Here is a 16,755-nt window from a genome sequence, read left to right on the forward strand (position 1 = left end):
TAAAACCATTCTAGGATATGAAAGTTAGGGACGATAACAAATCCACCCCATTAATTTAAAAAAAAAAACCTATTTTTTAGGTTCAGTCCAAATTTGCTCCGAACTTTTCTTTGTCTAAAAAAGCCACATTACTTTGTTGATGTGGATTTGTTAACGATATGGAAGTATCACGTCAAGTTGGGATTGGATCACGAGGGTGTATTTTTAAAAATAAATTGAATTTTGGTGATTTTTTTTACACAAAATAAAGTTCGGGGCAGATTTGAGACTGGACTTAAAGTTTTGGATTTTTTTTTAGCTAATAAAAAGTTCGAAGCAGATTTGGGATTGAACCTTACATTTGGAGTTTTTTTTCGAGATAAAAAAGGTTCGGGACAGATTTGAAATTTGACTTAAAATTGAAGGTTTTTTAGGAAATTAAGCTGCGGAAAACACAGACAATGGACCCAACACGATGAATGCACCAGCTCCATGTTCTTCGGAAAAAAGGGTCACTCCCTAATGTCTTGTCCTAGTCTAAGCATGACGTCCTGGGTCAACGTCAGATGTTTGCTGCTGACTTCTCCGGGTCTCTTTACCCTTTTTCAATGGATCCTTCTTATGGGATCCGCGTGCTTTTCGAATTCGTATGGACTCCATCTACACGAGATGTACTTACCGAGCTTTGAGAGAGCGAGAGTACGGGCGACATAGGCATATACATACTTTGTTCTACCTCTTCGGATTGGAATACATGCTCATTTTCTGTGCATCCTAACAAAATTTTGATGCGAGTTCTTCTGACGTGAACTGTGATATTCTATGTTTACAGTCTTGGGACATGAATCCTTGATTCCATATGGACCTGATCATTTACTCGCAATACTTCCGGTTTAAGTCCACAGGCGTCCCTAGTGAGCCAGCCGAGCCATTGCGTTTCCTGCTAAGCAATGGGACCTCACAAGTGCCGTCAACTTGAGCAATAGCCATCGCAACTTTCACTTCCGTAGGAAACAGGAGTCTTGCTAGGGCAACTGGAAATATTGATAAAATCAAGCATTAAGGTTACACAAATGACAGATCATAGCACATAGATGGCCCATTTTCTGTATTATGCTCAGAGGAGGCAACACGATGCTTGATGAAACAGTGAGAGTTAGAAAGAGGGAGGGCCTTATGAATCATCCATCATAAAAAATGCTTGATAATGTCATTGCACTGAGCTCTTGGAAACTCTAAGACGATGAAGCCAAAGTTTTAATAAGCAGATCAATCGCAACCAGTCAATATAAACAGAATCCTCTTCATTTTTGCAAGAAAAATTTGTTACACCTTGCAACAGACTGCTGTCCGGCTCTCACCAATGGTTTTTTACCGAGGATTGCACTACGTGCTAGACAAACATATTTTATTTTGAACTCCAAGTGACCCATGATCTGCACTAAAGCTTTCTAACTAAGTGTTTTTTTTCATTGGCTTTGCACCAGTGTAACAGCTAACACCACCGAGCAGGATCAGTTGCAGGAGCAAAGAGGGGCTATGAACAATACTGAAACAGGTAAGTGCGTACAACCCTATAAAAAAAGAACAATTTTTGTGAGGAATAAGACTCTAGAAGTGTCATAAATTCCATACGACACTCACTTTGGTGCAAAAACTTTTCGCCGGATCACTTCAATACCACTTTTAAAAAACAAGATCACTTAAGTGCCAATTTTGATTTGGGACGCCGAAAATCCGATGTGGCAAATTTTTTTTATCAATTTGTCCGTCCCACGTGGCTCACTGGCATGCCCAATCAACATTAATAGTCTCAAACGATGTCGTTTACGTGTCTGTCCAAAATATAAACCCTAATTTGGACTAATCAATCCATTTTCCCGAACTTTTCAAACCCTATTTCAGGCAAAACTTGATGAAGCCAAGCACGATTGATCGAGTATAGAAGGACTACTAGAAGCAAGCAAGGATTGAACCTGAGCAAAATAGTCACGAAATTAACTTTGAGGAGATAACATCCTACGTGACTACTAGAATTCAGTAACATGTTACTACGAATGGTTATCAAAAGACCCACTACTCGATGATCATGGTCTCAACACTTACCCCACGTCGACGGTTTCTTTCATAGCTTGCAACCCATCTTCCTGACAGTTATAACAATCCATATATTTCGGCCATTATCATCTATGGTTTTCGAGATTTGTGGCTCTTGCGAACCGGTGATCGTGCTGACTTCAGTTACTTCTGTTCCACTTAATCCCTATTTCATGGCCACATATTTTTCCAGCACTTCAACTAGAAGGAAAGCAACTGCCCTCAGCCTTTGTTATTTTTCTTTGCACGAACCCAATCTTTTAGTTCCCATCTACGGGATTTTTGTGAATTCAAACGACTTTTCTTCTTCCGTTTCTTTGTTCCGAGCCATTGGTTGAATTCTTCATCGTCTATAGCCCCTATCATGGCTACTATGAACCAAAAATGGGAGCATATGAGTTGGTTCGGATCAATATGGAGTCATTACCTCGAGCTCATTCTATATTTTCTTCCTGGTTGATTAAAGTAGGCGCGATCCAAATAATCTATATGCAGCTTTAAGTTAAAGTACCTTATTGTTCAGGGATGAAAGCCCTTCTGTAGGATTTCTTATCATGCCACGCACGGAGATCTTTCCATTGATAGAGTTGAGGGCTCCCCATTGAATACCAGTATTCTTAAGATCAAAGAGTCGGGTGGGATAGAAAGAAAAAAAGTTTATTGCAAAAAATTTACGCTTTTTGAAGGTGACGTTTGTTTAAAAAAAAAAAATTCCTTCTGTGTAGTATCCCCAATTAATGCTGCCTTAGATGCTTCAATTGTTAGTTGAGTCGTTATGATTGTAGCCGAAATTATTGGCTTCATGATCTGAATGCTAATCTAGTTCTAAATTCATCGACCTTTACTTCAGCTTCAGTTCCTCTTGTCAACCAAATCGAGTATAATTTATCAACACTTTATGATTCAACACTTAATAATTTTCTCATATGTCACCTGTCAGCAATTGTTGATCACCTTTCACCCATGTTTATCAACCAGGAACTCCCAACACTTAGCGGATTTTAGCTCGGCCATGTGTTGCTTGGTCTTTTCTAGTCCAAGTCGACAGTCAAAGACTTGAGCAATTTTGGGTGTCAACAATGTTATATATTTAGGATATTATGTAAACTTCCTTTTATTGATCTTGAATGATTGTAATTGATATTCTAAATTTTAGATAGTTGTAAAGTTTATAAATAGGCTCATGTACTCTTCATTTGATAATGTATAGAATATCACATTTTCCTCTCTTTCGCATTATTGCTAACTCTGTATAAGAGCTAATTGTTATCTAAGAAATTGCCGGTCGAGTCTCCACGGCCAATCGCACCGGCCACCGTTCTCCACCAAGTCCGCAACTTTCATTTGCAATTCAACAACCTTCCACTACTCAATTAGAAAAACTGAGACCACTAAGAGACTCGCCGCCCTCAAATGAGCTGAAAATTCGTCACAAAAAAAGGTCAATCGCCTCCACACTGTCCTCAGATGAGCTGAAAATTCATCCCGAAAAAAGGTCAATCGCCTCCACACTCGCCGGCACGGATCAGATCTACTCAGCTTGCCGCTTTTGAGCACTATTCCTGACGATTTCTATTGTTTGTTTCGCAAAACGAACACCACCAGCAGATTCACTGCCGTACGTCCGGCGAGCCAACCTGTGAGATCTCGTTGCCAACCACCCCCACACGCACCCCCACACGCATCGCCGGAAGCCTTTGCTTGCGTGTCAGAACCACACTCCATCAGAGCTCCACACGCCTACACACGCCACACGTGCCTTCCTTGTGCTGACGTCACCTTTCGCCTAGTCAGCATCATCATGTTCGCACCACCTTGTCAACTGCAACCGATAAAAAAAAAAAAAAAAAAAAACCTCAACCGATCAGCGTCCATTGACCGACGTTGACCAGACCGATTCGATCCATTTTTCAACTGGTTGGGACCCCGTTTTCGGCCGGTTCTTGGTGTTGTAGGTATTTTGGCGTGCTAAGTCTATTTTTGGCCTTATACTCTCCATATCTGCTTTGTAGGTACCAATTTCTTCATATTCCTAGTCCAATCTATTGTGTTTAAACCGGCAAAGTGCATACTATGGATAAATTAAAAGTTTCAATTCCAAATTGCTACCGACTACGACTTAAGAAAACTATAGGGCTGTACAACCAACCTCGAAACCGAGGACCACATGCAAGTCCATCGGCCATTGTTGCTACCATAAAGGCTTCTCCCAGTGGTATCTGTCACTCTTTTCTCTTATAGGATTTTTTCTTTTCTTTCTTTCTTTTTCTTTTTTTTTCTTCCGAGCCCAGTGAGGATCATTGGTCAACCCTTGCTGGTACAAGTGAGGGTCCAGCCGACTCTCATCGGCAATAGGCGAGGTCGTGACCCTCGCCTGCCGCGAGCAAGTATTGCTTCCCTCACCGGATCGAGGCAAGGGCCAACGAGGGTCGCCAGCCCTTACCTGTGGTCGGCGAGGGTCAGCCGGTGACCTCCCTAAACTTGGTAGAAAAAAAGGAAAATAAAGAAACTAAAAAAATTATCTATGTCAATGTCAGCTATCCTACGTGGCACTACCAGCGTCGACGTCAGCGATTTCCAGTTAAAATTGGCCAAATAGACTCAATTAGTAAAATTGAAAAATTTAGCAAGAATGTAGTAGGTTTAAGACTTTTTATACAATTTTCCCTTCTATTAATTCAAGTTTAAAGATAATATTTGAACATTTTCATATAGTGTAGGGACTGAATTGAATATGTACCAAAAGTATGAGGACTATACTAAATAAATTAAAAGATTAAGGATCATATTGAATAAATTAAAAGCTCATGAACCACGTGTTAACATGAACTCGAATAACATATCTTACCAAATTATTAAATGTTACATCAAGCTAGGGCCAAGAAAAGTGATGAAGTATCCGCTATGCCCACGGTTTCAACACGCCGGTCATTGCATGGCATCGCATGATGTACAATGAAAAACGGCGTACGCACGAGCCAACTGGAATGCTTAGGATGGACAAGCGCACGACACGCGGCGCTCATGCATAGCATTCGCCGACCAGGCGAAAGAGCCCCTCCTCCTCGTACCAGGGTTCATCCTGAATCAGATCCGACGGTCCGTAATCGCCACCGCTCTCTCACTCGCACCCGCGGCGAGGAACTCAACACCTTCTTCGCTCCGAGAAGCCAAGAGGAGAGAACGTGGCGACTGTTTGGACAGTTTCCCACGTATATAAAGCCGCGTACCATCCTCCCCTGTCACTCGTACAGTTCCACTTTTCAGTTCGAGTTCGAGTTCTGACACTCTCGCTCGTTATGGCGATGGCGCCTCACGGCGGCGCCGGCGGAGCACCTCGTGCGTGCGCGGCGTTTCCCGACAGCCTCTTTCAAGAATCGGGTCTTGAGTTGGAACAGGCAAAGCCTTCGGCGAATTCGCTTGAAGAAATCGCGTCCGTTGCTGTTCTTGGCGGCGGTGACCCCGGCGAGATGGGGTCTCCGCCTTCCCGTTCGGTTCCGTCGCCGAGAGTAGCCATTGGCGACCGCAAATTTGAAGCCGGGTCGCCTCCGCGTTCGCGCCTGTCCCGGCCCGAACCCTGTTCGGCTCTGCTCTTGCAGGTGGTGAAGATCAAAGAGGAAGAGGAAGAGGAAGAGGAGGTGGTGGCGGCGGCGATCATGGCTGATCCCAGGGACGCTGCCGCTGTGTCCCCGTCGTGCTCGTGGCGGACAGCCGCGGAGGAAGTGGCGAGGCCGATGGAGGGGCTGGGGGAGGCGGGGCCGACGCCGTTCCTGAGGAAGACGTACGAGATGGTGTCGGACCCGGGATCGGACCGGGTGGTGTCGTGGGGTTCGAGCCGGGACAGCTTCGTGGTGTGGGACCAGCACGAGTTCTCGAAGCAGGTCCTGCCTCGATACTTCAAGCACTCCAACTTCTCCAGCTTCATCCGGCAGCTCAACACTTACGTGGGTACTCCCTTCGAACGGGATTGTGTTTTTTGTCCATGTTTTTGCTTGAAACTTTCTCCATAGGAAAGAGCAAACTACTTGTGTAGATGTGTCCTTTGGTTTAACTCTGTTTGGGGTCTGTTTTTTTTATGTCGTCCAGAGTGTGGTCCTCTTGGGGCATCCAGCTACTCTTCATCGTCCCAACGGATAGTCTCCGGGGCGAAGAGGCTAGGATCCAAGGGACTCCACTCGCGACGTTTTGCTCAGGTGTTGAGATTCTTGTTAGTTGTGCTTTACCCTAGTTTAGGGGACGAGGAACGAAGGAATCTGAAGTGGCGGGCGAGATACACAGATTCCATATGAAATCTCATGAATCATGTGCGAAATGTTCACAACAGTTTGCATCCACTGGCCAAGGAACAATGGCCTGTCATCATATTCAAGTGATGATGCTTTAGACGGTAATTTGCAGAAACTACCATGTCAACCCTGACATCAGAACACCCATTAAAGAACATCTTCTCACTGGATTTGTATTTGAGTTCTTTTCTTAAATGGTAGATTTGAATTTGGATTCAGAAGTGCACTGCAGCAGTTCCTTTATAGCTGTTAGTATTTTGCATTTTACTGTTTCGATGCTCAATTTTGGTAAAGCCTTCTGACACCTCTCTTCTTTTTGGGCAAGACCATAACTCTGCACTTTTGGGTTCATATATATGGAGTTGACGGATTGATTTTGAGTCGTTTAATTGTCCATAAACTCTTTGTACTGGTATTTGAATCATTGTAAAGGATCTCTCCTTGACGTGCATTATAACCTGCGCTCTGTGTATATTGGCCTAATGATACCCCTTGTGCACATCTTCCATGGAAACTTTGTTGGCCATCATTCTGCTTACTCTCTATTTTTTAGCCTTTCGGTTCAATATGAACTCCTAGACCCAGCTTCCTCCTATCTTCAATTCTTCATGCATCATGATGCAAGATATGTCGCAGGGTTTTAGGAAGATAGATACAGATCAATGGGAGTTTGCGAACGAAGGTTTTCAGGGAGGGAAGAAGCACTTGCTGAAGAACATAAAGAGGAGAGGCAAACTCAGCAAGCAAAGGAAAACATCGAGAAGTAATTTTACTTCGGATTGCCTGAAAGTTGGAAAGGAAGGCGAACTCGAAACGCTTAAGAAGGACCAGGAAGCGTTGAAGGCCGAGATCCTGAAACTAAGAGAAGAGCGGGAGAACTCGCAGCATGAGATCAACCAGGTCACAGAGCGGGTTCGCAGTGCCGAGTGCAGGCACCAGCAGATGTTCCTCTTCCTCTCCAAAGCAGCGAAAAGCCCGAACTTTGTCCAGCATTTAATCCAGAAGAAAAGGCACAAGAGAGAATTAGATACTCGTGAATCAAGCAAGGAGAGCAAATTGCTTGGTCCAGATGGCGAAGCCACCAAATGCTTGCTCGAAGCAATGGATCCCAGGATTCAAAGCCCAAATGTTGATTGCCCGAGAATCAGTGATGATTCGGCACAGATGCAGTCTCGGCCAAATAGTGTCTTGCCGGAGGATTTTGAAGACATTCAGATGCGCAATCCATGGCCTTCTCCAGTGGGTGGTGGAGATTTCAGGGTTGCGCAGGGTCAGATGCCGGATCAGATGGCCGCAGCTAGTCTGTCACATTTGTCTTCGGTTTTCCATGAGATGTCCGAGAAACTCCTCGGAGACAATGTGGTCGTTGGTGACGATGCGGCCGATGTAGAAGAAGAAGAAGACGACCTGGCGGTGAATGACACAAGAATCTATCTTGAACTGGAGGGTCTGATTGAGAAGCCATGTGGTTGGAGTGAGTACACAAGTGAGCTGGTGGAGCAAGCAGCGGTTTTGATGCCCTAAATTTCCATGTACTCCTGCTCTGTTCCCTCTGTTATTTTCTTGCCCATTTGGGTTCTTCTTTGTGTATTTAAGCTGACACAGAACCAGCGTTGCTTCTCTTTTTGTGGACCAGATCACATGACGCAGCTTTTGCATAATTGGAGAGAGTTTCTGAAGTGAAGTCTCTTTTGTTTGACCGAACGAAGATATGCTGGAAACAGGAAGGAAGAGGGAATCCAACCATTAAACTAGGTTCTTGATATGTCAACGGCAAATGCGCATACGTGTACATAAGTAGATGTTTCTTCCTTTTTCTCCATTGTATCAGTCCCCTAAGTGTTCTCTTCTCTAGTTTGTACCATCTTCTTTTTCTTTTTCAGTGTGTTCTAACCAGTTATGTATAAAGAGAAGCTGTTTATAGTGCGAAATGTTCAATTTCAGTTTTTTTCCAAATGTTTTACACGACCAAATTCTAATCAGGAGTCACCAGTTGTCCATGTATTCTTACAGAGACATCTTTCTTTTTTCTTGATAGAGCTCCATGGGGTTCTTGTCGAAAGCTTCAAGTATGTCCAGAAGGATCAGTTGATTGATTGCACACCTTGATTAGACCTTTTTCATGAGAACACTGCTTTAGTCGATGGTGGTAATCATTCAACTGGTCGAAAGTAGAGAAGAACAAATCAAGGGCATCTTTCTAGCACTGGAGTTTCAATCCCCCAAAACACTGCCCGTCTTATAATACGACAAAGGATAGCTTATGAAAAGTTTTTCTGCTGATTGAGAATTTGTGACTTTTAGCTCTCTACTGAATCTACAGAGAATTAATCTGCTCCCCAATCTCTGACAAAATGAAACCAATTTCCAAGCCCCCGTCTCATCATTTGACAAGATTTGCAGATTCCATGTGGGTGGGGGCCAACTCTCTCACTCGAATGAGACCTCTGAGGACAGAAGTTAGGCCGGGTGTCCTCCTAGAGTCTGGCTCGAAATTTTATCTACATTGGGTGCATCCTTTGAGTACATCAATCACCCAAAGATGTGGCCCATACTAAATTTGGATAAGATCTTACTAGAGAGCGCGGATAAACACAAATAATGGACCAAGACAATACATGCACCAACTCCATGATGTTCCCAAAATAAGACCACTCCCTATTGTCTGTCTTAGTCTCGGCATGAAGTTCTGAGGCAACATCAGACATTTTCAGCTAACTTCTCTGCGTCTATTTACCGTTTAGAATAGATTCTTGTGTTATGTGATCCACACGCTCTTCACATTCTTATGGGCTCCATATGCACAAGAAGTACTTCTGAGTTTTGAGAGAATGAGAGTACAGGTCTGCATAGCAACGTTTCTATTCCCAGAAATAATTTTTTATCAGAAATAGTTTTTTCTATTTCTATTTCTTGAAACAGTTTCTGAACAAAAAATAACGTTTAGTAACTACACAAAATTTCTATTCCTGGAATAGAAAAAGAATAGAAACGCGTTTAGGGCGCGAATGATCCATTTCTATTCCATGGACGAGTTTCTCCCTTCTGGGCTACCGGCGGAGGACGGCGGGTGGCGGTGGGGGGCGGAGGACGGTGGTCGGCGGCGGCAGAGGATGGCGGCCGGCGGTGGGAGGCAGTGGAGCACGGCGGTCAGCGGCGGAGCACGTTGGCGTCGGGCGGCGGTGACGGCGGGGGGCGGGGCGGGCGGTGGCTGGCGGCGGAGGGTGGCCATCGTCGGTTGATGGAACACGGCGACCGGTGGCGAAGGATGGCGGCCGATGGTGGGTGACCGCCGGCGTCGGGTGGCCAGAGACTGGAGGTGGCCGGCGGCCGAGGACAGCCAGCGCCGGGTGGTGGCCGACGTCGGGCGGTGGAGCACAATGGCCGGCGGCCGATGGTGGGTGGCCGGCGGTGGTGGAGGACGGCGACCGGTGGTGGGTGATCGCCAGCATCGGGTGGTTGGCGGGGGGAGGCGGCCAGCACCCGGTGGCGGCCGGCGTCGGGCGATGGAGCACGGCAGCCAGCGGTGGAGGACGGCGGCCGGTGGCGGGTGGCGACAAGCGTCGAGCAGCGAAGAACAGTGGTCGACGATAAGAGCCGGCGGCGGCGGCGGCGGAAGGCGGGCGGTAGGTGGCGGCGAAGGACGGCGAGAGGCGGCGGTGGGCGGGTTGCGGCCGATGGATTGTTTCTTGTTTTTGGAGAATTCTAGAAAAAAAATCGTTTCTTTTTTCTTGTTCCAAAAACAAGAAGCATATTTTTTTTACTTCTTGTTTCTGTTTCAAATCTATTTCTGGAACACTTTTTTGTTCCAGAAACAAAAAAATAGATTTTTTTTACTAAACGGATTTCTGTTCTTTTTCTATTCCGGGGAACAAAAGAACAGAAAAACAAAGAAACAGAAACGTTACTAAACAGACCCACATATGATGCGGGTGTATCCATACGTACTTTGTACCTCTAGATATGGGAATACACGCTTTTTATGTGCATCCTAACAAAATTTTGATGTGAGATGCTCTACCGTGAGCTGTGATATTCTATGTCTACAGTACTTGGGACATAATTCCTTGATTCCATATGCACTTGATCCTTTACTCACACAATTTCCTGTTAAGATAACAAAAGGGATTGAAAGACCACCACTGGTTCACAGAAATGTCGAGACAAATGGCATCTCAACCAATTGAACTTAACAGACTCCCATCTTTCTAAATGCCCTATAAAAAACCCCTGATACAGAGATAAAACAGTAGATGCAAACCAAGAGAAACAAAGAAGGTTATGATACAACAGTATGCACATTTCTGAAATCTTACAATGATCTGTAGTTGATGTGGAGCTTTCCCTTAGGCCTCGTTGCTCCTAAAGATGAAGATGACGAAAAGGAAGAAACCTTCGATTTCTCGAACTCCTCCTTATCCTCGCTGAAAGCCTTGCTAAAATCTTCTTGAAGTTCTTTGAACCTTCTCCTCTTTAGAAGTCGTTCTTCCGGAGTGCCATTGTCAAGGCATGCTAGCCGAGTACAATCGTCGTCGGCATCCATAATCTTATCAAGGACATTCGAGCATCTAGGGAAAAAGTGTTTGCCGAGTTCCACTGTTCAAATGATGGTAGGAATCAGGCAAACATAATCCTCCGCTTCATATATATAAGAGGCATGTTATTTGTCCTATCAGAAAAACTGTGCTGATTAAAGTGAGTTACATGCAAGTCAAAGTGTCTTGATCCCAAAACCTTAAGAATCTTTTTTTGTGTCATCAGGGTGTAACAAATGCTAAAAGTGCAAGCTGGTCTTACATTTACCATATAAGGAATGTTCTGTCATAAAAATCTGCCACGTATATTTGCTTTCAGTAATAGAAATTGCAGCATGGCAGAGTGAATAAGTGTAGTCGCTGCTGGTTATAGCGACTAATTCATTAAGACCAACTCCTACATAGAATTTAACTCTCAAAATTACCCTTTCTAGATAGAGCAACCCTTGGCAAAGCAAGAGAGCATCTGATGCTAAAACATGACAAGTTCACAATCTTACAGTCTAGAGATTAAATTACCCGTTCGGGTGAGGGCTCTCATCCTTTTGTGATGCTGCTCTTGAACACCAAAAGATGCCTCATTTAAGTCCACATGCGTCCCTGGCGAACCAGCCAAGTCCTTACAACTCCTGCTAACTAATGGGACCTCACAAGTGCCGTCCACTTGAGCAATAGCCATCGCAACTTTCGCTTCCGTAGGAAACAGGAATCTTGCTAGCGCAACTGGAAAATTTGATCAAATGAAGCATCAAGCACAGCCAAATGACAGATAATGGCACATAGAGGTCAAATTTTAATATTATGCTCACAGGGCGTATATTGATGCAACACCATGCTTAATGAAACAGTAAGAAGTAAGTAAGGGGCAGTGCCTAGTGAATCCATCATCAAAGATGCTCGATAATGTCATGGCACAGAGTTCTTGGAAACTTTAAGAAGATGAAGCCAAAGTTACTATTAGCAAATTAATTAATTTAAACAAACTCCTCTTCCTTTTTGCAAGAAATCTTGTTACACCTTGCAACAAGCTGCCGTTTGGTTCAGGTCAATGTTTTCAACCAAGAATCTTTTATATGCTAGACTAACATACTTTATTTTGAACTCAAACTAACCCATGATCTGCACTGATGCTTTCTACTTTAAGGATTTTTTTTTTTTGGCTTTGCACCCATAAAACAGCAGATGCCTCCAAGCAGGATCAGTCTCAGGAGCCAAGAGGGGCCATGTATACTGAAACAGGTAAGTGGGTACAAACCTATAAACGAAGAGCAAATTTCGTGTACAGTATGCATGAATGTTACGATTAACTTTATGAGGATTTTAGGCATCTTGCTTGCAAATCACGAACTTGTCCTTTTCTTAACACAAGAATCAGCTTTTCTCTAGCATCAACATATCAATTGCTTGAGTTGCATCATTTCCCTTGGCAAAGAAGGTTATTTCCAAAATCCTATTTGGCTTCTCAATTTCGAGACTAGCAGCATCACATGTATCATTCTCCAAACGCCAAATAAACAACCGATTCATCTAAAAGAATTTATGTTTCAAAAGGTGGAGGCACTAAAATAAGTTAGCAAATGCCTTCATATATGAGCGTTGATGTAACAGTTCCTGCCAACTGATTCATTTGCCCCAAACCTTACAGGAGATAACAAGGAAACGATTTACGTAGGAACCAAACTAAAAAGGCCAAGCCGACAAAGATGTAAACAGGAAACACCTAAATGAAAAAATAATGAGGGGGATATTTCACAAGATCTCCCTTGTCATCCTATATGATCAAAGACATCATTATCATACTAGACATTGGAAATTTTCATTGAGAAAGTTTTAAAATGCAAAGGAACGAATAGATTCTCAACCAGACTAGTGGCTATATAACTATGAGATTTTGTGAGACCCCTACCACCTGTTCTAAAAGCTTAAACTGTTAAATGAAGACATTGTTTAACATTTAATTATTCTAACACTCCCCCTCACGTTTAGTCTGGCCTTTTTGCCTAGTAATAAGCGTGGACATGTTTAATTTGGCGGCAAATGGGGCCTGAAAAGATTTGAACTCCGGACCTCCAGCTCTAATACCATGTGAGATTTTGTGGGACCACTGCAACTGTTTTAAAAGCTTAAGCTGTTAGATAAAGACGTGGTTTAATGTTTAATTATTCTAACAGTAACAAGGGACTATTTCAATAAAATATGCTTCAAGAATGCTTGTCCCAGAAATCACTCTGTCTCTCTCGTTCGCAGACATGCACATCCCACAAATTTGTTTGATGATGGCCATTGACAGCATAACAAAGTGGCAAATAAGTTCCCAGCAGCACAGCTCTGTCGCTGTGTACATCTGAGACCGATGCAAATGCATCTTCCATCTATGAATCCGTAAGGAACACTAAGAGCGCCGAATAAATAATACGTTGGAGCTTGCAAAAAGCATTTGTGTAAACAAATAACTCCTACACCAAGCAGACATTTTACATACAGGTTCCTCGTATGTACATGTCAAACGCACTTACGTTAATAACCAACTGTATTGCAAGGAAGAAACTGGGCTTTGTCAATCTGTACCTTAAAAAGGGACCCCTGAAGTGGAGGAGGAAAAATAGAACCTGAATATCTTACCTCTATTTTCAAGATACAACAATCTCATTCGCAGATCATCACCTGCCATAGCAAGAGAAAAGGATGCTTCTCCAAATAATGGTTCTCTTTGTTCGGCTTGCTCCAATATCTCGACACATAATTTATCCTTTGGTGAAGGCTTTCCTTCCTCGGTAGACTTCATGTAGTCTGCAGCTTTTGTGCGCCTCTTACATAGTTGAAGAGCTTTTCTACCATCCGGAGTGAGATCAGAAGGCTGTGCTCCCTTCATTAGGAGAGACACTATAACCTTTGGCTCTTTCCTCATCGCAGCAACATGCAAAACAGTGAAGCCTCTTGCATTTCTACGATTCACATCGGCAATTCCAAGATCAAGAAGGTCGGTCGTGGTCTTCGCGTCACAGTATGCTACAACATAGTGAAGTGCATATGCATAATCCAGAGTGGTATGGCCCTCCTTCAGCAGCAATCTGACTAAGTCAACATCATCCGAGTCCAAGGCCCGATGAATTCTCTTCGCATGCTTGTCAGGGAAGTTTACACATTCAGGATTGTTCAGGCCAAGTTCCAAACGGGAATCGATGATTTGTTGAATGATAGAGAGAGGCAAGCCTTTCTCTAGGGTTATAGTATCGAGATCAGATCTCACGACATATTCTACACACTGTGCCAGCAATCCGTGACATTCATCACCACATATATTTGCAACCGATAGCACACGCAAAATGTCATCTGGGGCAACCTTGTCGAGAATGTCAAGTAGGTGCCTCTGCCAACAAAAGAGTCTGATTCAGTTATGCTGAACAATGCAACTATGTTTTGGCAATTTAAACTTGAAGAAAAATAATCCAGCATTTCTAGTCATAATCACCGAATGTAGAATACTTTATCGTAGTTTTCTCTGCCAATTACTTTTTCCAATGACTGCAGCATTACTGAGCGGTTTGACAATAGACAAGGTCTCTTCAAGCACATCATCATATTGAAGGGGGTGTCGAAACAAACATTTGTCCCCTTGTATGACATCAAGTAGGAAGGGAACTAATCGACCATGACATGACCCATAAAGTCAATTTAAATGTAAAAGGCTGATATGAATGAACTCCAAATTGTCAGATGCTCTTTACTAAGCAGGTCGTAGGTCTAGTCAAAGTTATCCCACTTTCTAGTGGTCCTCAGCATACCAATTTTGTCTGAGCTCATAGAACAACCACTCTTGAAAGCTTACCAAAAGAATAAAAAGAACAAGCAGAATGTTATACTCCTTTTGCCAGTTCTTTGCAGTAAGAGGTTTTAAACCTCGACACAAAAAGAAGAAAAACAAAAAGGTCCTCCTTTTAAGCTACTTAATATCCTCTCCAACTCAGAGCTCCAACCATTAAGGCTGATGCTCAATAGCCATTGATGGACCAGAAGTAAACAATGCACCCAGTAGCAATGTTCTTCTGGTTAAATTTCCCATACTGATGGCCGAAGCAGATAGATAAGCCTCAGCTGACTTGAGCAACTAAAAAACAAAATGCACAGAATAGTTTCCTAATTCCTTTCTTTGGCTACTGGACCACAAAAGAGAACTCAACTTCCTCAGTTATCTTCGCTTCAAATGCATAATCAAACTCTTCACACGCAACTTCAAAATCTGAACTCCCCGAGAGTGTCCTCTCTGCTATTAAATGAGCAAAAAGTTGGCAACTTGGCGCCATCGATCATTCCAAAACAGCAACATGGCAGGGACAAGCAGATGACACGAGTAATTTGCTGACATACCTGATACAGAGCCACCAATTCAGGAATCTGAAACCTGAACGAAGCATAGAGCACCTGCACCAGAAACTCCAAGGCCGGCCTACAAGCCACGTGCGAGCACTCGTCGTCCACGCAGTCGCAAACCCCTCTCGGGAGCGCCTTCACCTTCCCGCTGTACAAATACCCCAACACCACCAGCAGCGCCTCGGTCCCGACCCCGAAATCCCCGACTAGCTCCTCCAATTCGAGCCTCGCCCCGCTCTCGCTCCCCGCGAACGCGGCCCCGAAGAACGGGCTCCGCGCGGTGAGGATGCACCGGTGGACGGGGACCTCGCGGCCGTCCCCGGCGACGATCGCGGCGTCGGAGAAGGACGAGCCGGCGCCGGCGCGCGGGCGCTCGAAGATCGACTCGAGGCTGTCGGAGAGCCTCCTCAGGGCTTCCGTCTCCGGCGGCGTCGCGTACGAAGAGGGAGTCTCCGTGCCGGTCGGCGCGGAGCACACGCCGCTGCTGTAGCTGGTTTCGTTCGAACCGGAGAACGTAGCCCGCCCAGAGTCCACCATCATGATGCCGCCACCCCCCCAGCAAACGCCGCAACGGAGCCAAAGCGCTTCGAACGCGAGGACGATGAAGCGTTCCCAAGAAGAACCCAAGTGGGAGTCGACACTCGAGAGCCCCTCACGCGAGGAGAGAGAGAGAGAGAGTTGCTGGACTGTAGAGAGAGAAGGAGGGAGCTAAGACGCCATTGTTTCCGGGGAGAGAGAGAGAGAAGGAGAGTCAACAGGGCGGTGGGGGAGGAGAACCGAAGGAAGAAAGTAGTAGCAGGCAGAAAGAAGATGGCCGCGACAATGATTTCTCCTCGGATCTTTTTTTGTCCGTACACGTGCGGCCGAGTTTCCTGCCTTCTTGGGGGAGGTGGTCCGTACGCCGGGACCCGGATCGGGGCTTTCCGGGGCCCCGAGTGCGGGAGGGACAGCGCGATCCGGCTTCGAACTGTCTCGGGTCCGAAACGGGAGGACCAAGCGGTCCGTGCGCGCGCGCGCGTTCCGCTGTTTAAGGACAACCGTCGGAAACCGAAGGGCCTCTCCTTCGGGCAGCCGACTTGTCGGCGAGCGAGGGCCCGTCGGTCGCGTGGCGATCGTACGGATGGGTGGGGGCCGGTGGCGTTTTCTGGGGACCGTGGGTCCCGCGCTTTCCCAATCCAGCTTTCCTTGTCAAAGGAGGGAGCCGCCATGTCCATTCGGCAGCCCCATTTAATAAGAAGACCCCGATCCCAAATTCACCGTACAGCGTATATGTACAGTTTGTGTGTGTATATATATAAACTAACTAGGGTTGTGCTGACTAGACTTGTGCAACCAGTTCGATTCTAATCTGGTCTAGTTTCCGTGGAAACTAGTTCGATTCTTGATTCCACATATTCGGAACCACTCGGCTGTTCTCGGTTCTAGGTTAAGAACCACCCAGGATGCGGATCGAATCAAGAATCGATTCGAGCAAACCCTGACTTCTT

The 16,755-nt window shown here is 45.0% G+C and overlaps 2 protein-coding genes across 3 annotated transcripts; one reads left to right on the forward strand and one right to left on the reverse strand.

The window, feature by feature from the left end:
* The first annotated feature begins 5,053 nt into the window (after nucleotides 1–5,053).
* Nucleotides 5,054–8,463, forward strand: LOC115684565 (heat shock factor protein HSF30-like). 2 transcript variants are annotated; one of them, XM_056310713.1, is made up of 3 exons: nucleotides 5,054–6,020; nucleotides 6,999–7,894; nucleotides 7,974–8,463. In XM_056310713.1, exons 1-2 carry the CDS (start codon nucleotides 5,376–5,378, stop codon nucleotides 7,884–7,886), a joined length of 1,533 nt encoding a protein of 510 aa, XP_056166688.1. In that variant the 5' UTR covers nucleotides 5,054–5,375; the 3' UTR covers nucleotides 7,887–7,894; nucleotides 7,974–8,463. The 2 variants fall into 2 exon arrangements, with proteins under 2 accessions (XP_056166688.1, XP_030465199.2); XM_030609339.2 differs by having other exon boundaries at nucleotides 5,065–6,020; nucleotides 7,999–8,463.
* Nucleotides 8,464–10,602: 2,139 nt separating this feature from the next.
* Nucleotides 10,603–16,037, reverse strand: LOC115684563 (BTB/POZ domain and ankyrin repeat-containing protein NPR1-like). The gene is made up of 4 exons (XM_030609337.2): nucleotides 15,266–16,037; nucleotides 13,520–14,267; nucleotides 11,417–11,620; nucleotides 10,603–10,958 (listed from the first exon to the last, which is right to left on the reverse strand). The coding sequence occupies exons 1-4, from the start codon at nucleotides 15,806–15,808 to the stop codon at nucleotides 10,675–10,677; spliced, it is 1,779 nt and encodes a 592-aa protein (XP_030465197.2). The 5' UTR covers nucleotides 15,809–16,037; the 3' UTR covers nucleotides 10,603–10,674.
* Between the last annotated feature and the right edge of the window lie 718 nt (nucleotides 16,038–16,755).

Source organism: Syzygium oleosum, unplaced genomic scaffold (genome assembly GCF_021117445.2).
Source record: "Syzygium oleosum isolate NSW1041296 unplaced genomic scaffold, Sole_v2.1 Sole_v2.04, whole genome shotgun sequence".
Classification (NCBI taxonomy): Eukaryota; Viridiplantae; Streptophyta; class Magnoliopsida; order Myrtales; family Myrtaceae; genus Syzygium; species Syzygium oleosum.